The sequence below is a fragment of the Pholis gunnellus genome, assembly GCF_910591455.1.
Source record: "Pholis gunnellus genome assembly, chromosome: 6".
Classification (NCBI taxonomy): domain Eukaryota; kingdom Metazoa; phylum Chordata; class Actinopteri; order Perciformes; family Pholidae; genus Pholis; species Pholis gunnellus.
The window spans coordinates 4,064,957-4,090,338 of record NC_136532.1 but is presented as its reverse complement, the minus strand read 5'-3'; the positions used below and the strand labels follow the sequence as shown (position 1 = coordinate 4,090,338).

Below are 25,382 nucleotides of genomic sequence, written 5' to 3'. Positions count from 1 at the left end.
AAAATGTATACCATCTACAACCAACTGGCCAGTTCCAGCCCCGCCCCGTCCAACCCTGTATCTGTAATTGCTCCACTAACTGACCGGTGACTCTCTCGATTCTCTCCCATCTCCATCTCAGATCTCAAATCACTCTCTGGCATGAAGTGACTTGGACCCTATCCCTTCCACTTTAGTCATGGCCTGTCTCCCGGCCCTCCACCCGCACCTCCTCTCTGTCATCAACTCCTCCCTGTCTACTGGCTCCGTTCCGCCCGCCGTCAAACTGGCCTCAGTCACACCCATCCTCAAAAAATCTGGCCTTGACCCCAACATCCACAACAACTACAGACCAATCTCCAATCTCCCTTTTCTGTCTAAAATACTGGAACGGACTGTTGCCCATCAACTAAAACCGTGAACAGTTCATTAGCATCAACAAATTCAAGTCTGACACAGCCCCAGTCTCTCAAGGTGTCCCCCAAGGTTCAGTACCCACCTTGGCAACATCATACGCCACCGTGGTCTCCATTTCCACTGCTATGCTGACGACACCCAACTCTACATCTCCACCAAATGCATCACCCCCACCACCCACTCCACCATCACCAACTGCCTCACAGATATAAAAACCTGGATGCAAGCCAACTTCCTCAAACTCAACAGCGACAAATCTGAAATCCTCATCATCGGCCGCAAATCACTAAACAAATACCAGCACAACTTCTCCCTCTGCATCAATGGCACCACTGTTCCTGCTTCCACACATGTCCGTAACCTTGGTATCATTTTTTATCAAACTCTCTCCTTTGAACGCCACGTAAATCACATCACAAAAACCGCCTTCTTTCATCTCAAAAACATCGCCCGTCTCTGCCCTCCCTCTCCTCCTCGCCTTCATCACCTCTCGACTGGACTGCTGCAACAGCATCCTGTACGGCTCACCCACCAAAATCATCAACAAACTACAAGACATCCAGAACTCAGCTGCCCGTCTGCTCTCCCACTCCACCAGAGATCACATCACCCCAGTCCTTCAGAACCTCCACTGGCTCCCCATACAGCAAAGAATCCAGTTCAGGATTCTTCTCATCACATACAAAGCCCTTCATAACCCTGAACCCCTTCTTACCTTTCTGACCTCCTGCATCGACACGCTCCCACCACAACCTCAGATCCACCGACGCCAACCTCCTTACCCCTCTGTCAAAGCATCGGACCTGGGGGGACAGGGCCTTCTCCATCGCTGCCCCCTCCCTCTGGAACTCCCTCCCCCAACACCTCAGACATTCTGTCACTCGCCACTTTCAAAACTGCACTTTAAACTCACCTATTTAAATCTGCTTTTAACCTGTGAAGTTAGTAATGTATGTTTTCTTTTTTTCTTTTCGTGTTGTTCCTTACTGTTGTTCTTATTATAAATGCTTTTATTGTTTCTGTTTTTACCATGTAAAGTGTCTTTGAGTGCCTTTTAAAGCGCTATATAAATAAAATGTATTATTAATTTTGGTGAGAAACTTGAATAAATCCAGTTGTTTGAAGATGTTTTCACAGCAATATAAAATAGATATTAGAGATGAATTATGACCTGTTTAACTTCCTAACTCTAGCTCTATAATTGATCATTAAAACTAGTAATACTAATCTTGTTTTTTGTTTCTTTTAACAAAATTGTGTTTCATGCAAATAAGCACTATAACTTTAAGTTAAAGGATTACATTTAGAATTTTGGATGGTTCTGACTTCGGGGTGGTTGAAATAATTTTTCAGAGCGTTGGTGAAGAAAAATAGTCTGGAGCCTTGCTTACCAAATGCTATAACAAAACAACAACAAAACAATCTGTATCGGCCGATATGGCTCATTGATGATCGGCAACCTGTATTGGCGGCAACAAAACGTAATCGGGGGAACTGTAAAAGTCATTTCTTCTCCCTTTTTTTCCTGCTTTTCCGATCCGTGCCTCAAAACCACGATACCTTCAAAACAGTGAGTTTGGTGATCCTTTGCAGCCCAAACTGACAGTGACATCAGAGTGAACCGATACATCCGACTGATTTAGGCTGAATCAGTCTAAATCAAGTTCTGTGTGCAAGTCCCCCACAGAATTTGCACACAAAACACAAACATCCATGGTCGCTCTCATACACACACATTACGGTGACAGCTGTTCTGCTCTGATGTACTATAGCTACAGTATATTGGGCTGCTCCTCCACATCATGGAGCTGACTTCCATCGGCTTCTCCCACACACTGATGACTGTTATCTACAAAATGGACTTTGAAAAATAGAGATCAGCGTGAAAGTACCCTTGACAATAGGGTAAGCATCCAAGTGAGCCAAGCAGTCTACAAGGTTTGTTCAAATAACAAGCGGCCACATCATGTTGGCCTCATCAAACAGCAAAGGATAACTTCTGTCATGGAGCAACTGGAGGGAGAGTTGCTATTTTTGGAGCTTGTTCGGGGCCTGATGTGCTTGTGGAGTCATTTGGTTGTGATTATGTAATGCTGTTTCTCCACACACAAGTAGAATAAAGCAGTCATTGTTTAAAAATAAAATCAAACAGTGGCCAAGGTTAGACAAACAAAGAAAATATTATATTCAAACCAAATATGGCCTCAGTATAGGCACAACATGTATTTTTACAAATGATTTGTTAAGGCTTATTCTCCACAATTACATGAACCTTAATTAACAATAAAGATCTGACACTGACAACTTATTGGTTGAGATATTTCAGTCTGGACCAAAGTTGTGGACTGACTGACCCACCAACTTTCCTACCCCCTAGACCACACCGCTCGCATGGCTGATGAGCATCTGAATTACACATTACAGCATTTACAACATCATCTGCCATTGCAATATTTCTACCAGTACTAAACCAACAGGCAAAGCAAACTCAGGAGGCAGATATGTAGTAAGTCATTTGATTGAAATTAATATTTCATTTAGTGTCATGAGCTCTTTATCAGGCAGGATCAGTCCCACACGTGTTTAATCGTAAATAAAACCTTAGGCTATATGTCTGCATTTACATAAAGAACTAATTTACAAGACAAAAGACTATAACAATTGAAAGAGCGATTATAGTCCTACCATCCAGCAGTTACAGAGCAACATCATCATTCATTTGGAGTTGTGTTTGTGTCCACATGGAATGGAAGTCCAATATTCACACTCGGTTTAGCTCTGTCTTGGTCTCCACCAACTCCAAAGATAAACATTTTAGCTGCTAAATGCGCCACTGTGTCCACCAGCTAGTCTGTAACTGTATCTGTCTGCTGTTTCCACCATAATCCAGGACCTCAAGTGGGACTTTAACATCAGCTCCATCACAAAGAAGGCTCAGCAGAGGATGTACTTCCTGCTGTACCTGCAAGTTCGTAATAAAAGCAAACAATCCCTGCAATCGTGTGTGTTGCATTTGGGTCCATATACAACCGGTTACATTATGATTGCTGTTTACATTCCTCCCATGGCTAATGCGTTATGCTGACATCATCAACTCTGTGACCGAGAGACTACAGACTCTGCACCCAAGTGTCCTTAATGCAATCTATGGGGATTTTAACCACGTCCTCTTGGCAACAACCCTGCCGAATTTTAAAGTTTGTGGACTGCAAGGCAAAAAAACATTGGGCCTCATGTTAAGGAAGCATACAGCTCCAAAGCTCTGCCTCCCCCTGCACAATTGAGATCACAACTTTGTCTACCTGTAGCCCCTCTATAAACCTGCATTCCAGCGGCAACCAGTAATTACCAGAACTGTCACTGTCAGCTGGTCACTGGAAGCAGAGGAGACTCTCCAGGGCTACTCTTAGGTGACAGACTGGGATGCTTTCTGTAATGCACATGGGGAATACCCACCAAAATGGTGCACTGTTTCCCCAACAGAAAAACCTTGGGTAACTGTGAGCAAAATAAAGCGTCCCTCTGCAGTGGAGACGAAGAAGATGCAGAAAGAACTGAAGGAAAAGATCACAGAGGGCAAGGATTGTTACAGGCATTGTGCAAAAAATCTCAATAGCAAGATTTTGGGGAGTTTCTAAAATCACAAGGCAATAATATGTCACTTGCAATTGTCACAAAATTGTTTATAAGCTTACTAAAGCCCATAACTTTTCATTATTTAAACTGTAAAACGTAAATGACACAGGCAGCCAGAGCCACAAAAGGTAGCTCAAAGCGATCCTGTCTTCACTTCTGTTTGTGGACCTAATTGGACCCCTTTTGACTTTGTTCTTTTGCCACCAGGCATTTTGCACACTGGTTACAGGAGGAAACTTGAGGCATGACAATCATCACTGGCCATATTGACAAAAAAATAACAATTTGGGGAATGGAGACCTGGATGAGGCCAATGAGTTAATATCTGTCACACACGTCACCTTATAAAATATCCCTGATAAAATAGGCAGAGCATTGTAAAATAAACCTCATTGTGAGTGGATGGCCAATGACAGAGGGTGGTAGAATTAATATATTTGCTAAAAGATGTTTGTTATTTCTCAATTTAAGGAATGCTGCTGTTAGCCTGTTAGCTCTGTAGCTTGTGTTTGCAGCCCTGTGCATATAAGCAGAGGAGACTTATATGCACAGGGCTGTGAGTACATTTCACTCTGCCACCTCTGGTACCCCATAGTAACAAAGTTCTAACAAATTAGAAATAATGTAAGTGCAGCCTCTGTCATTGGAGCTAAAACCATTAAGTTATGTTTTGATAAATGTTTGAGTATATGAAGATATGGTCAGGATCAGTTTTCAATATTCCATGAAGGGATGGAAAAATAAGCAGGCTAGGTGAAGAGCTCCAGTTCGGGTGAACCTCATATCTCCAAAACATCATCAAGGGAAGCAACACCTTATACTTATGGAGATAAATACATAATGGTTCCTACTGGTACTTAAATTTCCTCTAAAACACCCTGTAGTACCCAGTAGGGTGCTGAGAGTATACTCACAGTCTAAGTCGTTTCTCCAACAGACCGTAGAAACCCAGTACAGGCCTCATTTAATACTTCAAGTATAATTTATTACTGAATTATCTTCAATGAAAACTCTTATCACATAATGCTGTGGATCATTCACTGTCATCATGAGATAGTTCATGTCTAATTAAATGCCATTTCCTATACTGGGCAGCACAAATGAAATGTATTGAGATGGAGGTGATCACAGAGACAGATCTCAGACCTGGATAAACCAGTACTATCTGTGTGGCTAGAGACCACTGTGGGTAAGAGTAAAAATATGTTTGAGTTATGTTTGGGTGAACTGATTTCATGTCTGACCCGAACAGGATAATTCACGTGAACTCCAATACAGAGTGTAGAATGCTGACTGTAATATAGGTTCATTGTAACCTATAACCCTATCTGTGCATGCAGCGTAGTGAATTCAAATTCATCAACAAATGAAACCTTGCAATGTTGGTACAGTGCATTGCACAGGCAAAAAGAAGAATGAATAAAAACAAAGTCGTGGAAGCCTGCAGAGGAGTGCTACTGTTGTCTTTCGGGGCAGCACTGCATGGCCCAGTGCTTTTAATGCTCTCTCTGCCTCAAGCATTCGCTTACATCTGGAACACACACACAGGCTGCGCAAATGTAGCCTTCACACATGAACAAGCTCATACACATTGTTACTAGATTATTCTTTTCATGGAGATTAAGGCCTATAAAATGACCGCTCCAACTCGCATGCATTAAAACTTACCTTTACGGCCTCTACGTGAGAGACATTGTCAAACATCATGTCGTTCACGGTCACTATCTGGTCCCCGACCCGCAGTCCTTCTCTCTCGGCCGACGAGCCCGGCTCCACAAGGGACACGTAGATCCCCACTCCGTGTTCCGAGCCCCCACGGATGCTAAAGCCCAGACCCTCGTGGCTCCTGGAACGCGTCAGGGTGACTTTGCGCACTTCTCTAAAGGGACCCTCGAGGAACGACGGGGCCATTGAAGGAGACATCTCTGCGGTGGCGCTGAAACCGTCCGGACAGCCGGATGTGAGGGGCTGCTCATGGATGGAACTGACATATTTCTGCAGAGTTAAGTCGCCCTCGTCTCCAAAGCCCTCCGCGTTGCCGTTGCTGGGGAGCAGCTCTGTCTTCAGGTAGAGTCCCTCAGACGTGTACTGGTCGAACAGCAGCTGGTCGGACCTCGGGATGACCAGGCGAAGCATGGGCAGCAGCTGTCGTTTGCTGCCCGTGTCGAGAATCACTTTGAGAGTTTGGACCAGGTCAAAGACGTTGCGCTTGGCGTGGTACACATTGAGACAGTGGATGAACTGCTCTCTCTCCAGGTCGTTGAGCAGCTGGTTGAGAGCGTTGTGGAGCCTGCGGACGTTTGCCGAAAGCGCAGGGCCGCCTGAGCCCTCCGAGTTCACCGATGTGTTGAGCGAAACGCGCTCCAGATCAGCGCTCATCCTACAACATAACGGGGAACCAGTGCATCACAGACTAGAAGACGGACCGATCATTGGTTGAGGCGCTGTCCAAGTCAATCCTCCCGTTTGAAAGCAAAACGTGAAACACCTCACCGCGCGTCGGGCAACTTCAACAAGTGACCGGTGATCTACGCGCGTAACGGCGCTGATGTGCGTTGCACACGGCGTGTCAGCCCGAAACAAACCGTGTTTCCAGTCGAAGCTTGCGTTCGTCTTTAACTGAATAAATCATACATATTCTTTCTGTCCTCTTGTCCTTTTATTCCATGTACAACAATACCTTTACTGCGTTACCAGGACGAGCTTCAGCGATTAAAATAGTGTCCGGTAATATCTGAAACCCGGCAGAAAATCCGTGGGATGCTCTCTTTATCCTTGCAAATCATAAAATACAACCTTATAATAACATCGTCTCCATGTTTACTCTGTCCACAGAAGAAAACTCTAGATTCGGTCACGTTTCTACAGAGCCTTCTCTGTGCGCAACTGACAGGGAGCGCTGAACATGCTCTCATCAGAACCTCTGGGAAATGACGCAAGTGTGTGTGTGTGTGTGTGTGTTGCTTAGAAACTGACAACATTACTCACCCTCATTTAAATGATTATTTTTGGCATTATGTCATGCCTCGTTGGGTACAAGCAGGAATAAATAACACTGAAATGTAATGTAATTTCACAATTTATTGGACAAAAGTGGGTGAAATCCTGCAAACCTTAACCATCATATGTGGACAACTTAAAAGCTAAAGAATGCTTGCTATGGGTCAATTTCCCCCCAAAATGGTTTGGTTCATATGAATGCAGATGACAGTAGGTGTCTGCCTGTCAGCCTTTAAGCTGATTAATCTGCATTATAGCAAATACCTGCCACAGACTCCTTGTCATAACTAGAACCTCAGGCTATTTTTAAACAGCTATTTATAGGAGCCCAGGGTTGTCTTCCTCCTCAATGAGCTCCTTCTGTCTGGCCCATCCATAATGAGAGTCCCAGGAAACAGAGCTGTTTGAGGAGATGGGGCTTCAGACAGGATGCAGCACAGCTGAGCCTCCTAAGGAAAAAAATACCAGACATGTGTATTATAATTTTAACAACCACTGACAGTGTTCTGAAAAGTATTGATTTGCAATTTTAAAAGATTTGATTTGATTTTTTACCAACTCAGATCCAGAATTTAAATTTCAGAATTGAACACATGACAGACTGATGGGTCAGATCCTATCCTGTCCTACTGGAACAAACTGCTATCAGATCTTAAATGTTAACCAAATGTAGCAATTATTCAATTCAGGTTAAAAAAAATGTCTCTCTTCAGGTAGGCTATTGTGTTTTTACAATGTCTTTATTTTATTTTACATATTTGTATTTTTTTACATTATCTTATATAGTTTATTCTAGCTTATCTTTTAATTTTATTTTTCTCTGTTTAATTACGATTTTATGAACGTCTCTTTCACTGAATTGCCCCGTTGTATGAATGACAATTACTTCTGTAATTGTTTTATCCACTTATAACCCTAACCCTTGAAATAAAAAGCATACACTTTTTACTTTGTCTTTAGTGTTTTGTGTTCGGCAGGTATTTGCAGAGATTTTTCACTGGAATCAGCTTTCTGCTGCTGCTGGAAAACCAGTTGATGAGAGTGATGAGACTGAACCCAAACGTCCTGAAAGATGCTTGTCTGTCAAAATGAATGGAGAAACACTTCTTACAGTAAACAAGTTATTTTATTCTATTTTTTCCATTAGGTTATATACAAAATGTCAGCTTTAAGGTTCAGCCAAAAGCAATGGCGAACATAAAAGGCCAAAGGCTGGGCAAGTTTTTTACAACAATGCGGTGCCTAGAAATGTAACTAAATGCTACATTTCAGTTTAGTTTGTATTCTGGGAACCGTTAGACAGCTACCAGATCACCTAATGCCGTGTTCACACAAAACGCGGCGCAATTTTTCACATTCGTGCGGTTTAACATTTTTCAACTTGCTGGTCACTTGTCAGGTTTGTCTACACATTAGTACACAAATACATTATATGTACATATATACGTAGATATATATATATATATATATATATATATATATATATATATGCGGATGTGTGTGTGTGTGTGTGGGTGTGTGTGTGTGTGCATGCGTGCATGCGCAGGGTGGGGTCAGTGTCAGCAAAAAGACTGGCCCAGAGCCCATGATGTGGCAGCAGCGCGTCTGAGGGGCCCTAATCTCCAACTCGAGGTAAGCCAAATAAATGACTTAATTTTTTTTTTTTTGTTTTGTTTAGTCTTTCTAACCACTCAAAGCACTTTCACACTACATGTCATCATTCATCATTCACACCCATTCACAGAGATGGGCAGTATTTCTATTACTTGTAATTGAAATACGTATTTCAATTACTTTTGAGTATTTTGTCATTTGTATTTGATAGGGCCGATTAAAAATCTAACGTAATTTGTAACAAAATACTTTAGAGTGGAGTAATTTTGTATTTAAAATACTCAAAATACTTTCTCCACGAAACAAAAAACAGTTCACGAGTTCAGTCTTCAGATCTTCAAGTTCAACAGATTGTCTGTCAAGTTAAATATTTTATCTGAGTGTGACAGATGTCAACTAGCTTGATGTATAATGTATGTCTGGGTCTGGCTACATAGCCTATTGTATATACATGGTGATGGTTATAATATCAAGCTAGCGATCGATGCTAACATGCGAGCGATCGATGCTAATATGCTAATGACGCTAGCATGCTGTCTAGGCTAGTGCATAGCCAGTGTTTAGCAAGTTAACTTATCAGTCGAGTAGCTAGCTATTTAAGCAAAGCAACTTCACGTGGAGAATCTCCAGAAACTGAGCAGAGTGGATCTGCTTCTGTGTTGAAGGCATAATGATATGAAATGTTCTTATTGTAGAACATATGATGTGTCTACTGAACTAATCTACATCAAATTATTTTTATTAAACATGTTTCTTTTTGTTAACTTGTTTAGAACTTTTCTTCTTTTAGTATACAAGTGTTCATGACAATAAAATCTTAAACTGCCTTTAAATATTAGTTTGGCCAATGTAAACATTAAGAATAAGCTTAAACAAATATGTTATATATTTGTAAACACACACTGCTATATATTTGTAAACACTGCTATATATTCGTAAACACATTTAGTGAAGCTTAAACCATATGCTATGTGCAGTAATCATAATATGTCTCTAAGTGTAAAGTCACAGAGTGAGGCAGTGTATTCCACCTGCGCAGGGCCCCCTCATTATCTAATACAAAACAGGAACCAGGTACTCCCCGGTCTTGCCACTGCCTGGTACAAAATAACAGTTTCGACTAAGAAGTAGTTAAGCGACCTTGGCTTTAGAATGAACTCTCAAACACACACACACACACACTGATCTGACTCATCGCTGGAGCGGCTGGCTATCCGTGTGCCGGTGGGGACGGACGTCCTGTGCACCAATGAGGCCCTCAGAAAGTTTAAACCAAGAGCCGCCTCCACCAATAGTCAACCAATCACAAAATGCCCTTAAGAACATATAAATCATTGTGACTCCCCCTTGGGGAGCGCCTTTTTCTTTGCTGTCACAGATAGTTTTGATGAGGTCCGAGCTCGTATTGATCTGCTGCGTCAGAATACTCCTGTTATGAATAAACACTTTGTTCGATTTTAAGTATTTTGAGTTCAGTCTTGTCTGTGTCCTCTTTCATTAACACCAACTAAAGTCCAAAGAACCTGAAATGTAGAGATGAGTATAGTGTCAGTAAGCCGTTGTAATGAAACATGTTGGTTAGATGTCTTTAGGAGAAGATATATCAACCAACATACTGTTGTCTGAGGTGCAGGGGAATGTGTCACAGACTTTCAGATGTGAAATAACTAAATAACATTACAATGAATGAGAGAGCTTTAGGGCTCTCTTAGTGTTTGGAGCTAAGTTGTATTTCCTAAACGTGCAAAAGGACTAAATATCTGTTTTAAGTTATCAATTTTGTATCAGAAGGCACATTTGTGAGGCTTATAAGGACTTAAGTGTGAAATGTTTGCCTAAAGCAGAACAGCTGGAGGTCAGAGTGGGTGACATCAGCTGCTCCGCTATCGCCCCCTTCTGGCTTGGGCCCCGTTCCTCGTACGTGGTTCAACTAAGTCAATCAAATGTCCTATCATCCAGCTTAAATTAACCCGATGATTGGTGTCAGGCTATCTCGGGTCCTCAAAGGCTGATCCGCGCTCAAACAATCTCGTTAATTCGAACCAGAAACCATGATTTTCTAACAGTACAACGGCCAATAAACTCAAAGAAAGAGCCTATTTTTTGTCCGCTGATGAGCAGGAGATGATCATGAACGCATATGAGGAAGTTAAATGCGTAAGTGTTGGGAAAATGTATAGGTTAATTTTAAGTGCCTCATCACCCCAATCAATCAGATGATATTTCTTTAAATGTGCCTGCTGGCAGTAGGCTTAATGGAATGCATCATCCAATGAGATCTTATAGCGAAAATTATTATCGCTACTCTTTCAGAATAAGTAGATAAAAACAAGCCCAAAGAGTATCTAACTGATACGAATTAATAGATACTTATGAGGATATATGTACTGTATGCGCTTATGTATCATGTACTATATATATGTGTATATACATGTATGTGTAGTTTACCATATACAACTAGGAGTTTGAATATGCGTGTGCGAATCTGTGTATGGGCGTATCAGTATATGTATTATTCATAATCAGTAATTCAATCAATTGAAGCAGTGAAAATAAATGATGTGTGATTCTCTCTATTCTTATCATGAGTCCACCTTAATCATGTTCTACAATAATGATATGCTATGGTGTACTAATAATACTGTCATATAATTATGAGTGCTTTCAACCATCATGTAGTTGCAACCCAGCTATCAAGAGGACATGGGAGCGAGTAAAAACTAAGCACTAAAACATTATTCAGAATGGTGAGTCAATATGAAGGCAAATCACTGTCAAAATCCGAGAGCGCAAATGAGATCCATGCGCGAGCGAAAATCAAACAGCCGCGCTGTTACTTTGACGAGCGCTTTTATATCACTCAGCGAGCGAAAGTCGCTCGCGAAGTTTAAACCTGCTCGCTCGTGAGTCTTTTTCCTGCTCGCTCGCGAGTAGTTTTTCTTTTTGACAGTAAGTGGGCGGACCCAGTCTCCCTTGTATCTCTACATATAATTGGTTACAAACCTCGTCTTTGGATAAACCGGATATCACTCTGACTTTTCAGATTTTCAGATTGCACTACAGGTTAGGGGCAAATAATGTACATTTTACTGCACGGGTACTTTTACTTTCTGCACATAAAGTACATTTTGCTGATAATAACATACTTGACTAAGGTTTTGAATGCAGGTATTTTACTCGTAGTGGATTATTGTTTCATCAGTATGTTATTAGTACGTTTACTGCAGTGAGGATCTGAATACTTTTTCATCCACTAATTACTTGTCAGTGATTTAAGTTGGGCAAACAGTTAATATACAAATAGTGGTCCCTAATCTCGGCTCCAGATCCTTGAGCGGGTCCAAATTGTTGCTCATATTATATCTCTTAACTTCTGTAAACATAACAGTATGATTAAATATGATCATCATGTTTTAATCAATTAAGATCAAAAAGTGTCTTTGAGCTGTTTGTCACAAGAGGTTTGACTATCAAACACACATTGTCTGTAATAGAATGATGGAGTGAATTTAAACCAATCTGAGCAACTTGACTTTAACACATTTTGTATTATTGTATTTAATAACGCTATTAAATTGAATTGAAAACCACCTCTATCAGACCTAGCATCTGCGTCAGAGTGATATCCGGTTTATCCAAAGACGAGGATTTTAACCAATTATATGTAGAGATACAAGTGAGACTGGGTCCGCCCACTTACTGTCAAAAAGAAAAACTACTCACGAGCGAGCAAGAAAAAGACTCGCGAGCAAGCAGATTAAAGTTTCGCGAGCGAACAGGTTTAAACTTCGCGAGCAGGTTTAAACTTCGCGAGCGACTTTCACTCGCACGAGAGTGAATTTTGCTCGCGCGAGACGGACTTTTGCTCGCGGAGTGATATAAAAGTGCTCGTCAAAGTAAAATACGCTCGCGGCTGTTTGATTTTCGCACGCGCATGGATCTCATTTGCGCTCTCGGATTTTGACAGTGATTTGCCTTCAAATGCGGCATGTGGTGTTCAATGTATGGCTCTTGTAAATAAATGATTCCGTGTCGGCAGAATCGATAGCGCTCGTACAGGAAGTCATCATGATGTGATAACGGATCTTGGCGATCTCGAAGAACTCTCTCCCTATAAAACGCTAATCTAACTAATATCGCTTCCTCTTCGATGGGATCTCTGAGGAAGGGAGCTGACACTTTTTTCCGGGGGAGTGGCAGCTTATCCAGCTCAAGCCTGCACTGGAGCAGGTTCAAGCATATGGATGTGTTGCTATGGTGATATTGCCAAACTTGCTTCGAGGAACCGAAAAGCCTGATTTATGTAATCTCATCCTGAAAATGATCCTGCTAACTCAGTTAGCCACGTACGAGGAACGGGGCCCAGGACAGGATCCCACACTGATCCTCTTAACATTAATAACAAAGTTAATTTCATGTCAAAATGAAATAAATACGTGAACAACAATGTGACTACATCCTGTATGGGTCACATTCTTCCCCATATATACATTTCCCCAGATTTTAGTTTACATCACCCCAAATATGAATACAAAGCACATCACATGTATTTTATAGCATCCAAAATATGCTTTCCAGGTCAGATCAGAGTTGAATCACTGAATCCATGGAAATATTATAATGCATGTTTGATTCCTATATTTAAAAATGTTTGAAAATTATCATCCCACAAATATGAGTTGCTGTCAAGTGCACCTTTAAAATTTTAAAGTGATATTCAGAGATTATTGTTATTGGATTGTTATTGATTGTTATTGGGGTGGATATGTATAGATATGTTAATTTATTATAATCTTCTAATAAATGAAGTATATTAAGGGGTGAAGGGGTCAGTTTGTGTTTTCTTCAGGATTTAGTTTGGTTCATTTAAAATGATCAAGATTAAATAACATTTACAATGCACCACCAGTAAACAACATTTTCCTTTATAATGTATCAAATCTGGAGTCGGTTGTTTTAAAACAGTTATGTGAATAGCTCTGAAATGTAATAGTGTAGTTAGTTATGTTAGCAGGTTGTAATTAAGTTATTTTTAAACCTTTGTTCTAATTCTAACTGATGTAAAAAGAATGACTGAAAATACAGGTGGATGGACCATAATAAAACCAACAATAACAACTTAAAGTTAAAAGGAATTTTATTTACAATGTAATACAGTTCAACATAACATGTAACAATATGTTAGAAAATGAACAAGTACATTCAGCATTTCACATCATAATACCGCGGGCACCGCTCCGCTGTCAGCAAATGTCATGGAAACGACGTGTATAGTAAAGTATGCTCATCTATTTTAATGTTGAAATGTTTACATTATTGTAAATTATGACGTGAAATGCAGAGCCGACAAGCTCCGCTCCGCCGAGTCTCCAAGTTCAGATGCAAAGTGACAATCTGAGGTCCGCTGACCTTTTATAGCGCCGTGGTGGTGTTGTTTCCATGACATTTACTGAGGCGCGTCCATTGTCATACACCCCATAGCAACAGAGACTCTGTTTTTATTTAAAAATCTCATATTTGTTAATATATATATATATATATATATATATATATATATATATATATATATATATATATCTCAAGGTCCAAGGTTCTTTATTTGCCATTTGCACATAGACCAACATTGGAATTATTTGTGCAGAGCTCTCTGGGTCAACATTAGAAGATAGTGAAGATAAAAGTAAGGATAAAAACACTTTATAAATAGAAGAAAGATATACAAGTATAAAAACACTATACATAATAAATAACATAATATGGAGAATGAGTACCTGTGTATGGGAATATTGCACATTTTGAGAGGTGGAAGAAGGTTATGGTGGGGATATTGCACACATAATAATATTGCACCTTTTCATAGATAATAATATTGCACATGTTAGGTGAGGTGAAGTAAAGTGGATTATTGTTTTACACATGTTTCAGCCTTTTTATTTTGCCATTATTCTGACTGTGGCAGGGAAGAAGCTGTTGAAAAAACGTGTTCTGTGGGTGATGATGCTGTCCGCTCTGCTGTGCCTCAAGTTATAGGTGCAGTGTTTGTGTCTGAGCAGAGAGTGAGCTGGGTGGAGTGATCTCTCTGATGATTCCCTCTGCTCTTTTCCGGCAGCGCTGCCCATACATTGAGTCCATGGAAGGAAGTGTTGTCCCTATGATTCTCGCCGCTGTCTTTATGACTCTTTGCAGAGCCTTCCTCTCTGCCTGTGTGGTGTTGCCATACTAGACAGTGATGCCTGTGGTGAGGGTGCTCTCTACCAGTCCTCTGTAGGCCTGGGTGAGAGGGCGACGGCTCAGACCAGCTTTCCTGAGCAGCCTGATGAAATAAAGCCTTTTCTGGGCTTTCTTTACTGTGGCTGTGGTGTTAGGAGTCCAGCTCAGGTCCGAAGTAACCTGCATTCCCAAGAATCTGTAGCCGTCGGTCCTCTCCACCTTGGTCCCCTTGATGATAAGAGGCTGTAGAGGGGGAGGATTCTTCCTGAAGTCTATTATTATTTCTTTGGTTTTGTCTGTGTTGAGGATGAGGTTGTTCTCTTCTCTGTAGACAAGAATGTTATTTACCAGGGTCCTGCATCCTGACTCGTCCCCTCTGTATATATGTGGCCTAATTAAAAGGATGAGACCAAACACTCAGATACATTTAGATTTTATGTGGGTCTGTCGTGTAGACAAGTTAACGAATTGAGTTCGAGGCGTTTACTTAGATTCAAGCAATAGTTTTATTTATCACAGAGATATTAGCCGAGCAGTTAAACGTGCACGGTCCTAACAGTTCCTCTCCGAGTGAGAGCAACGTGAAAAGGCGCTTGGACACGGCAGCGTGGTAAGTTTTGTAGGTTCTCCTTAGAGGAGCCTATTGGTCAAAGTCAAGTTGCAGGCGGGATCGATTTTAGCAGAGCGACGGCCTGGTTGGAGCACTGAGCATTTCCGCTCACACTGGCTCTCGTCCGGGATCCTCCTTCGATGCGTCTTCAGTGTGTGTGTATGTTGTGAAAGCCTAGCCTAACAGGCTCCAAAGTGTGACGTCTACGTTTTGCTATCTCAAGCTGTGGTACGTACTGTTCTCAGCTGGCAGTTTACTCCAAGATTTGATATCAGTGTATAGTTGCCCAAGCGTGTCCTTCAGAGTTACAGTTTTCTCATTCCTTTGTACAGGCGAGTGCTAGAGCGCCCCGCCTGGAGTTTTAAACCCTTCATAACCTGTAACTCGCAACTCCGCTAATTAGCACATAACGCTCTGATTGTGTATTTACATAACAGGTCTTTTATTTCCCCCCGACTGCACTCACAGAGTACAGCGTTAATTAGTCAGATTTTAAGGCACTTTACAATTTACAGCAAACCTAAACCATTGATTTTTACTGAATTTAAGGTTACGATATACATATAGCTACATATAAAACACAACAGTAGTGGCTTCCTCCTGCCAAACAGAAACAAAGAACCTCGGCATCTGGGCCATGCTGTTCAACTCTCCAAGATATGCAGATAACATACATTTACACAGGAACACAATTTATCACTCCCTCACTCCCTCATCAGCAATCGACCTGTGCGCTCTGATCCACACCCATGGAACTGACGGCAGCTTCCGTCTCCCCTCTAAACGAGGCAGATGTACACAACTCAACACCAGATGCGTACAACTTAACACCAGTTAACAACAAACAGTTAACCCCAATTTCAAGGTGATTCTGCATTTATTCGTAACTTACGCTGAGCCGTAGTTCAGGTATTTCTAATCAGCTCAGTCCTCAGCAGCCTCTGATTCCCGCTCTTTATTTACACATGTCGCGTGAACTCAGTCCTCTCGAGTAGCTCACGCTTCACGGTTCTTAAAGTGACAGTACAAAAACCTTCCTACCCCCACTTCGCCTGGCTACACACATATATATATATATATATATATATATATATATTTGGGAGCTGTGGCCAGGTTTTAACACGTCAAGCACTTCTACATATCACAATTAGAAGAGCAATATACACTCTAAAAAGCACAACACAGCAAATGTGTAAACCATTCGCCGTCAAGTTAAGGCTCGCTCCGCCGTCAACTGCCGACGGGCTCCGCCCCGCCCCATCTCGCTCCGCCCCACCCTGCCCCGCTCCGCCGTCAAGTGCAGACAGGCTCGACGGGCTCCGCTCCGCCGTCTAGGCCGACAGGCATGCCGACAAGCTCCGCCGAGCCACAAGCTCCGCCTGGCACACAAGCTCCACTGAACCGACAGTCCTCTGCCAATGCCAACAAACTCCGCCGAATCCGACAAACTCCGCCGATGCCGACAGGCTCCTCCGATGCCGACAGGCTCCGCCAATGCCGACAAGCTCCACCGATCCGACAGTCTCAGGAGACTGTCGGATCGGCGGTGCTGCTCCGCCGAGGCTAACGCTCGGCAGAACCTGTCGGATCAGCAGAGCCGCTCGTCGGACGCTCGCGGATACTGTCGGATCGGCGGTGCCGCTCCGCCGAGCCTGATGCTCGGCGGAACCTGTCGGATTGGTGGAGCCATGAAGGCAAAGCTCCCGGCGTCAAGGCTCAAGCGGCCGCCGTCTAGGCTCAAGGCTTCGCCGTCTACACTCAGGCTCCAGCGTCAAGGCACAAGGCTTCGCAGTCAAGGCTCAAGGCTCTGCTCCGCCGTCTGTTCTAGGTAGGGCCATCCAATCAATTTCAGCAAACTTCCCAGTATGATTTAATGCAAACAAATTAAGGTATCAAACACGCATTACTACCTTGCAGTTAAATATTTAACATTATTCCAACACGAGAAAAAGCAGTAAATAACATCTTATTTTTGTCACCCTCACAGGCAATTCAATATATATATATATAATAATAATAATAATAATGACGACTATAATACATTTAATTTCACTATATTTTTTAAATAAAGATGTCTACATTTCCCTTTCTCTCCTGTAAGCTAAGCTCTTTTTTATTCTACTAAGTTAATAATCAATGTGAACAATTTGATATTCAAGGAAGGATTTGGTAATCCTAAAATCAGTCTGGTGGCACCAAACATCCTGAGCCAAATAACAAAAAGTGGTAGAAGTCAAAGTCTATTCTGAATCCAAAGTTACAGGTCAGATATGCTACTGGTTTACACGACAGGAGTTTGGTGCAAGTATCTTACCACAGCATCCTACATCAGACCCACGGGAAGCTTGAAGTGGGCTCTGAGGCAGACTGGCACAAAGACTTCCTGCCCCCAGGTAGCACTGAAAACTGGCCGACCATCTTTACACTCTGCTGACGGCAGCCTGCGGCTTGCCCCACCCAGCGAAGTAAGCCACACAGTGACCTATCATTGGCAGGACTCAAGAGCGCGACTGAGTCTTCCCCCCAGTTCAAACACTCACCGTCAGCATTGGCTCCGAGAAGCCAGCTACTACCTGGGGGAAGTTCTGAAAATATGCTGCGGCCTACCTCAGAGCTATCCAGCTGTCCTCTATGGAGTTGTTTTTTTTCCATACTATACAACCTTTCTACAACTGTGTGATTATAAATACCGTGGCTCATTGGGTAGAGGGGGTCGTCCGGTAACCGCGAGGGCGGCGGTTTCATCCTTGGCTGCTACATGTCCTGTGCCGAAGTATACCTGAGCAAGACACTAAACCCAGCCCACTGCTCTCAATATGCTAGGGATTGGTTAAATGCAGAGCTTGAACTTCATATGTATATAATGACGACTATAATACATTTAATTTCACTATATTTTTTAAATAAAGATGTCTACATTTCCCTTTCTCTCCTGTAAGCTAAGCTCTTTTTTATTCTACTAAGTTAATAATCAATGTGAACAATTTGATATTCAAGGAGGGATTTGGTAATCCTAAAATCAGTCTGGTGGCACCAAACATCCTGAGCCAAATAACAAAAAGTGGTAGCAGTCAAAGTCTATTCTGAATCCAAAGTTACAGGTCAGATATGCTACTGGTTTACACGACAGGAGTTTGGTGCAAGTATCTTACCACAGCATCCTACATCAGACCCACGGGAAGCTTGAAGTGAGCTCTGAGGCAGACTGGCACAAAGACTTCCTGCCCCCAGGTAGCACTGAAAACTGGCCGACCATCTTTACACTCTGCTGACGGCAGCCTGCGGCTTGCCCCACCCAGCGAAGTAAGCCACACAGTGACCTATCATTGGCAGGACTCAAGAGCGCGACTGAGTCTTCCCCCCAGTTCAAACACTCACCGTCAGCATTGGCTCCGAGAAGCCAGCTACTACCTGGGGGGCAGTTCTGAAAATATGCTGCGGCCTACCTCAGAGCTATCCAGCTGTCCTCTGTGGAGTTGTTTTTTTTCCATACTATACAACATTTCTACAACTGTGTGATTATAAATACCGTGGCTCATTGGGTAGAGGGGGTCGTCCGGTAACCGCGAGGGCGGCGGTTTCATCCTTGGCTGCTACATGTCCTGTGCCGAAGTATACCTGAGCAAGACACTAAACACAGCCCACTGCTCCCAATATGCTAGGGATTGGTTAAATGCAGAGCTTGAACTTCATATGTATATAATGACGACTATAATACATTTAATTTCACTATATTTTTTAAATAAAGATGTCTACATTTCCCTTTCTCTCCTGTAAGCTAAGCTCTTTTTTATTCTACTAAGTTAATAATCAATGTGAACAATTTGATATTCAAGGAGGGATTTGGTAATCCTAAAATCAGTCTGGTGGCACCAAACATCCTGAGCCAAATAACAAAAAGTGGTAGCAGTCAAAGTCTATTCTGAATCCAAAGTTACAGGTCAGATATGCTACTGGTTTACACGACAGGAGTTTGGTGCAAGTATCTTACCACAGCATCCTACATCAGACCCACGGGAAGCTTGAAGTGAGCTCTGAGGCAGACTGGCACAAAGACTTCCTGCCCCCAGGTAGCACTGAAAACTGGCCGACCATCTTTACACTCTGCTGACGGCAGCCTGCGGCTTGCCCCACCCAGCGAAGTAAGCCACACAGTGACCTATCATTGGCAGGACTCAAGAGCGCGACTGAGTCTTCCCCCCAGTTCAAACACTCACCGTCAGCATTGGCTCCGAGAAGCCAGCTACTACCTGGGGGGCAGTTCTGAAAATATGCTGCGGCCTACCTCAGAGCTATCCAGCTGTCCTCTATGGAGTTGTTTTTTTTCCATACTATACAACCTTTCTACAACTGTGTGATTATAAATACCGTGGCTCATTGGGTAGAGGGGGTCGTCCGGTAACCGCGAGGGCGGCGGTTTCATCCTTGGCTGCTACATGTCCTGTGCCGAAGTATACCTGAGCAAGACACTAAACCCAGCCCACTGCTCCCAATATGCTAGGGATTGGTTAAATGCAGAGCTTGAACTTCATATGTATACAATGACGACTATAATACATTTAATTTCACTATATTTTTTAAATAAAGATGTCTACATTTCCCTTTCTCTCCTGTAAGCTAAGCTCTTTTTTATTCTACTAAGTTAATAATCAATGTGAACAATTTGATATTCAAGGAGGGATTTGGTAATCCTAAAATCAGTCTGGTGGCACCAAACATCCTGAGCCAAATAACAAAAAGTGGTAGCAGTCAAAGTCTATTCTGAATCCAAAGTTACAGGTCAGATATGCTACTGGTTTACACGACAGGAGTTTGGTGCAAGTATCTTACCACAGCATCCTACATCAGACCCACGGGAAGCTTGAAGTGAGCTCTGAGGCAGACTGGCACAAAGACTTCCTGCCCCCAGGTAGCACTGAAAACTGGCCGACCATCTTTACACTCTGCTGACGGCAGCCTGCGGCTTGCCCCACCCAGCGAAGTAAGCCACACAGTGACCTATCATTGGCAGGACTCAAGAGCGCGACTGAGTCTTCCCCCCAGTTCAAACACTCACCGCCAGCATTGGCTCCGAGAAGCCAGCTACTACCTGGGGGGCAGTTCTGAAAATATGCTGCGGCCTACCTCAGAGCTATCCAGCTGTCCTCTGTGGAGTTGTTTTTTTTCCATACTATACAACATTTCTACAACTGTGTGATTATAAATACCGTGGCTCATTGGGTAGAGGGGGTCGTCCGGTAACCGCGAGGGCGGCGGTTTCATCCTTGGCTGCTACATGTCCTGTGCCGAAGTATACCTGAGCAAGACACTAAACCCAGCCCACTGCTCCCAATATGCTAGGGATTGGTTAAATGCAGAGCTTGAACTTCATATGTATATAATGACGACTATAATACATTTAATTTCACTATATTTTTTAAATAAAGATGTCTACATTTCCCTTTCTCTCCTGTAAGCTAAGCTCTTTTTTATTCTACTAAGTTAATAATCAATGTGAACAATTTGATTTTCAAGGAGGGATTTGGTAATCCTAAAATCAGTATGGTGGCACCAAACATCCTGAGCCAAATAACAAAAAGTGGTAGCAGTCAAAGTCTATTCTGAATCCAAAGTTACAGGTCAGATATGCTACTGGTTTACACGACAGGAGTTTGGTGCAAGTATCTTACCACAGCATCCTACATCAGACCCACGGGAAGCTTGAAGTGAGCTCTGAGGCAGACTGGCACAAAGACTTCCTGCCCCCAGGTAGCACTGAAAACTGGCCGACCATCTTTACACTCTGCTGACGGCAGCCTGCGGCTTGCCCCACCCAGCGAAGTAAGCCACACAGTGACCTATCATTGGCAGGACTCAAGAGCGCGACTGAGTCTTCCCCCCAGTTCAAACACTCACCGTCAGCATTGGCTCCGAGAAGCCAGCTACTACCTGGGGGGCAGTTCTGAAAATATGCTGCGGCCTACCTCAGAGCTATCCAGCTGTCCTCTGTGGAGTTGTTTTTTTTCCATACTATACAACATTTCTACAACTGTGTGATTATAAATACCGTGGCTCATTGGGTAGAGGGGGTCGTCCGGTAACCGCGAGGGCGGCGGTTTCATCCTTGGCTGCTACATGTCCTGTGCCGAAGTATACCTGAGCAAGACACTAAACCCAGCCCACTGCTCCCAATATGCTAGGGATTGGTTAAATGCAGAGCTTGAACTTCATATGTATATAATGACGACTATAATACATTTAATTTCACTATATTTTTTAAATAAAGATGTCTACATTTCCCTTTCTCTCCTGTAAGCTAAGCTCTTTTTTATTCTACTAAGTTAATAATCAATGTGAACAATTTGATATTCAAGGAGGGATTTGGTAATCCTAAAATCAGTCTGGTGGCACCAAACATCCTGAGCCAAATAACAAAAAGTGGTAGCAGTCAAAGTCTATTCTGAATCCAAAGTTACAGGTCAGATATGCTACTGGTTTACACGACAGGAGTTTGGTGCAAGTATCTTACCACAGCATCCTACATCAGACCCACGGGAAGCTTGAAGTGAGCTCTGAGGCAGACTGGCACAAAGACTTCCTGCCCCCAGGTAGCACTGAAAACTGGCCGACCATCTTTACACTCTGCTGACGGCAGCCTGCGGCTTGCCCCACCCAGCGAAGTAAGCCACACAGTGACCTATCATTGGCAGGACTCAAGAGCGCGACTGAGTCTTCCCCCCAGTTCAAACACTCACCGTCAGCATTGGCTCCGAGAAGCCAGCTACTACCTGGGGGGCAGTTCTGAAAATATGCTGCGGCCTACCTCAGAGCTATCCAGCTGTCCTCTGTGGAGTTGTTTTTTTTCCATACTATACAACATTTCTACAACTGTGTGATTATAAATACCGTGGCTCATTGGGTAGAGGGGGTCGTCCGGTAACCGCGAGGGCGGCGGTTTCATCCTTGGCTGCTACATGTCCTGTGCCGAAGTATACCTGAGCAAGACACTAAACACAGCCCACTGCTCCCAATATGCTAGGGATTGGTTAAATGCAGAGCTTGAACTTCATATGTATATAATGACGACTATAATACATTTAATTTCACTATATTTTTTAAATAAAGATGTCTACATTTCCCTTTCTCTCCTGTAAGCTAAGCTCTTTTTTATTCTACTAAGTTAATAATCAATGTGAACAATTTGATATTCAAGGAGGGATTTGGTAATCCTAAAATCAGTCTGGTGGCACCAAACATCCTGAGCCAAATAACAAAAAGTGGTAGCAGTCAAAGTCTATTCTGAATCCAAAGTTACAGGTCAGATATGCTACTGGTTTACACGACAGGAGTTTGGTGCAAGTATCTTACCACAGCATCCTACATCAGACCCACGGGAAGCTTGAAGTGAGCTCTGAGGCAGACTGGCACAAAGACTTCCTGCCCCCAGGTAGCACTGAAAACTGGCCGACCATCTTTACACTCTGCTGACGGCAGCCTGCGGCTTGCCCCACCCAGCGAAGTAAGCCACACAGTGACCTATCATTGGCAGGACTCAAGAGCGCGACTGAGTCTTCCCCCCAGTTCAAACACTCACCGTCAGCATTGGCTCCGAGAAGCCAGCTACTACCTGGGGGGCAGTTCTGAAAATATGCTGCGGCCTACCTCAGAGCTATCCAGCTGTCCTCTATGGAGTTGTTTTTTTTCCATACTATACAACCTTTCTACAACTGTGTGATTATAAATACCGTGGCTCATTGGGTAGAGGGGGTCGTCCGGTAACCGCGAGGGCGGCGGTTTCATCCTTGGCTGCTACATGTCCTGTGCCGAAGTATACCTGAGCAAGACACTAAACCCAGCCCACTGCTCCCAATATGCTAGGGATTGGTTAAATGCAGAGCTTGAACTTCATATGTATACAATGACGACTATAATACATTTAATTTCACTATATTTTTTAAATAAAGATGTCTACATTTCCCTTTCTCTCCTGTAAGCTAAGCTCTTTTTTATTCTACTAAGTTAATAATCAATGTGAACAATTTGATATTCAAGGAGGGATTTGGTAATCCTAAAATCAGTCTGGTGGCACCAAACATCCTGAGCCAAATAACAAAAAGTGGTAGCAGTCAAAGTCTATTCTGAATCCAAAGTTACAGGTCAGATATGCTACTGGTTTACACGACAGGAGTTTGGTGCAAGTATCTTACCACAGCATCCTACATCAGACCCACGGGAAGCTTGAAGTGAGCTCTGAGGCAGACTGGCACAAAGACTTCCTGCCCCCAGGTAGCACTGAAAACTGGCCGACCATCTTTACACTCTGCTGACGGCAGCCTGCGGCTTGCCCCACCCAGCGAAGTAAGCCACACAGTGACCTATCATTGGCAGGACTCAAGAGCGCGACTGAGTCTTCCCCCCAGTTCAAACACTCACCGTCAGCATTGGCTCCGAGAAGCCAGCTACTACCTGGGGGGCAGTTCTGAAAATATGCTGCGGCCTACCTCAGAGCTATCCAGCTGTCCTCTGTGGAGTTGTTTTTTTTCCATACTATACAACATTTCTACAACTGTGTGATTATAAATACCGTGGCTCATTGGGTAGAGGGGGTCGTCCGGTAACCGCGAGGGCGGCGGTTTCATCCTTGGCTGCTACATGTCCTGTGCCGAAGTATACCTGAGCAAGACACTAAACCCAGCCCACTGCTCCCAATATGCTAGGGATTGGTTAAATGCAGAGCTTGAACTTCATATGTATATAATGACGACTATAATACATTTAATTTCACTATATTTTTTAAATAAAGATGTCTACATTTCCCTTTCTCTCCTGTAAGCTAAGCTCTTTTTTATTCTACTAAGTTAATAATCAATGTGAACAATTTGATATTCAAGGAGGGATTTGGTAATCCTAAAATCAGTCTGGTGGCACCAAACATCCTGAGCCAAATAACAAAAAGTGGTAGCAGTCAAAGTCTATTCTGAATCCAAAGTTACAGGTCAGATATGCTACTGGTTTACACGACAGGAGTTTGGTGCAAGTATCTTACCACAGCATCCTACATCAGACCCACGGGAAGCTTGAAGTGAGCTCTGAGGCAGACTGGCACAAAGACTTCCTGCCCCCAGGTAGCACTGAAAACTGGCCGACCATCTTTACACTCTGCTGACGGCAGCCTGCGGCTTGCCCCACCCAGCGAAGTAAGCCACACAGTGACCTATCATTGGCAGGACTCAAGAGCGCGACTGAGTCTTCCCCCCAGTTCAAACACTCACCGTCAGCATTGGCTCCGAGAAGCCAGCTACTACCTGGGGGGCAGTTCTGAAAATATGCTGCGGCCTACCTCAGAGCTATCCAGCTGTCCTCTGTGGAGTTGTTTTTTTTCCATACTATACAACATTTCTACAACTGTGTGATTATAAATACCGTGGCTCATTGGGTAGAGGGGGTCGTCCGGTAACCGCGAGGGCGGCGGTTTCATCCTTGGCTGCTACATGTCCTGTGCCGAAGTATACCTGAGCAAGACACTAAACCCAGCCCACTGCTCCCAATATGCTAGGGATTGGTTAAATGCAGAGCTTGAACTTCATATGTATATAATGACGACTATAATACATTTAATTTCACTATATTTTTTAAATAAAGATGTCTACATTTCCCTTTCTCTCCTGTAAGCTAAGCTCTTTTTTATTCTACTAAGTTAATAATCAATGTGAACAATTTGATTTTCAAGGAGGGATTTGGTAATCCTAAAATCAGTATGGTGGCACCAAACATCCTGAGCCAAATAACAAAAAGTGGTAGCAGTCAAAGTCTATTCTGAATCCAAAGTTACAGGTCAGATATGCTACTGGTTTACACGACAGGAGTTTGGTGCAAGTATCTTACCACAGCATCCTACATCAGACCCACGGGAAGCTTGAAGTGAGCTCTGAGGCAG

The 25,382-nt window shown here is 43.1% G+C and overlaps 1 protein-coding gene across 1 annotated transcript in view; it reads right to left on the bottom strand.

Moving 5' to 3' along the window:
* The window catches only part of whrnb (whirlin b), a gene marked incomplete at both ends in the record, with an annotated part of 66,553 nt that extends 60,142 nt beyond the window's left edge, over positions 1-6,411 (bottom strand). Inside the window, one exon of the mRNA XM_079161981.1 lies at positions 5,701-6,411. Within this exon, the coding sequence (XP_079018107.1) occupies positions 5,701-6,411 (711 nt within the window). The remainder of the gene's footprint in view (positions 1-5,700) is intronic.
* Between the last annotated feature and the right edge of the window lie 18,971 nt (positions 6,412-25,382).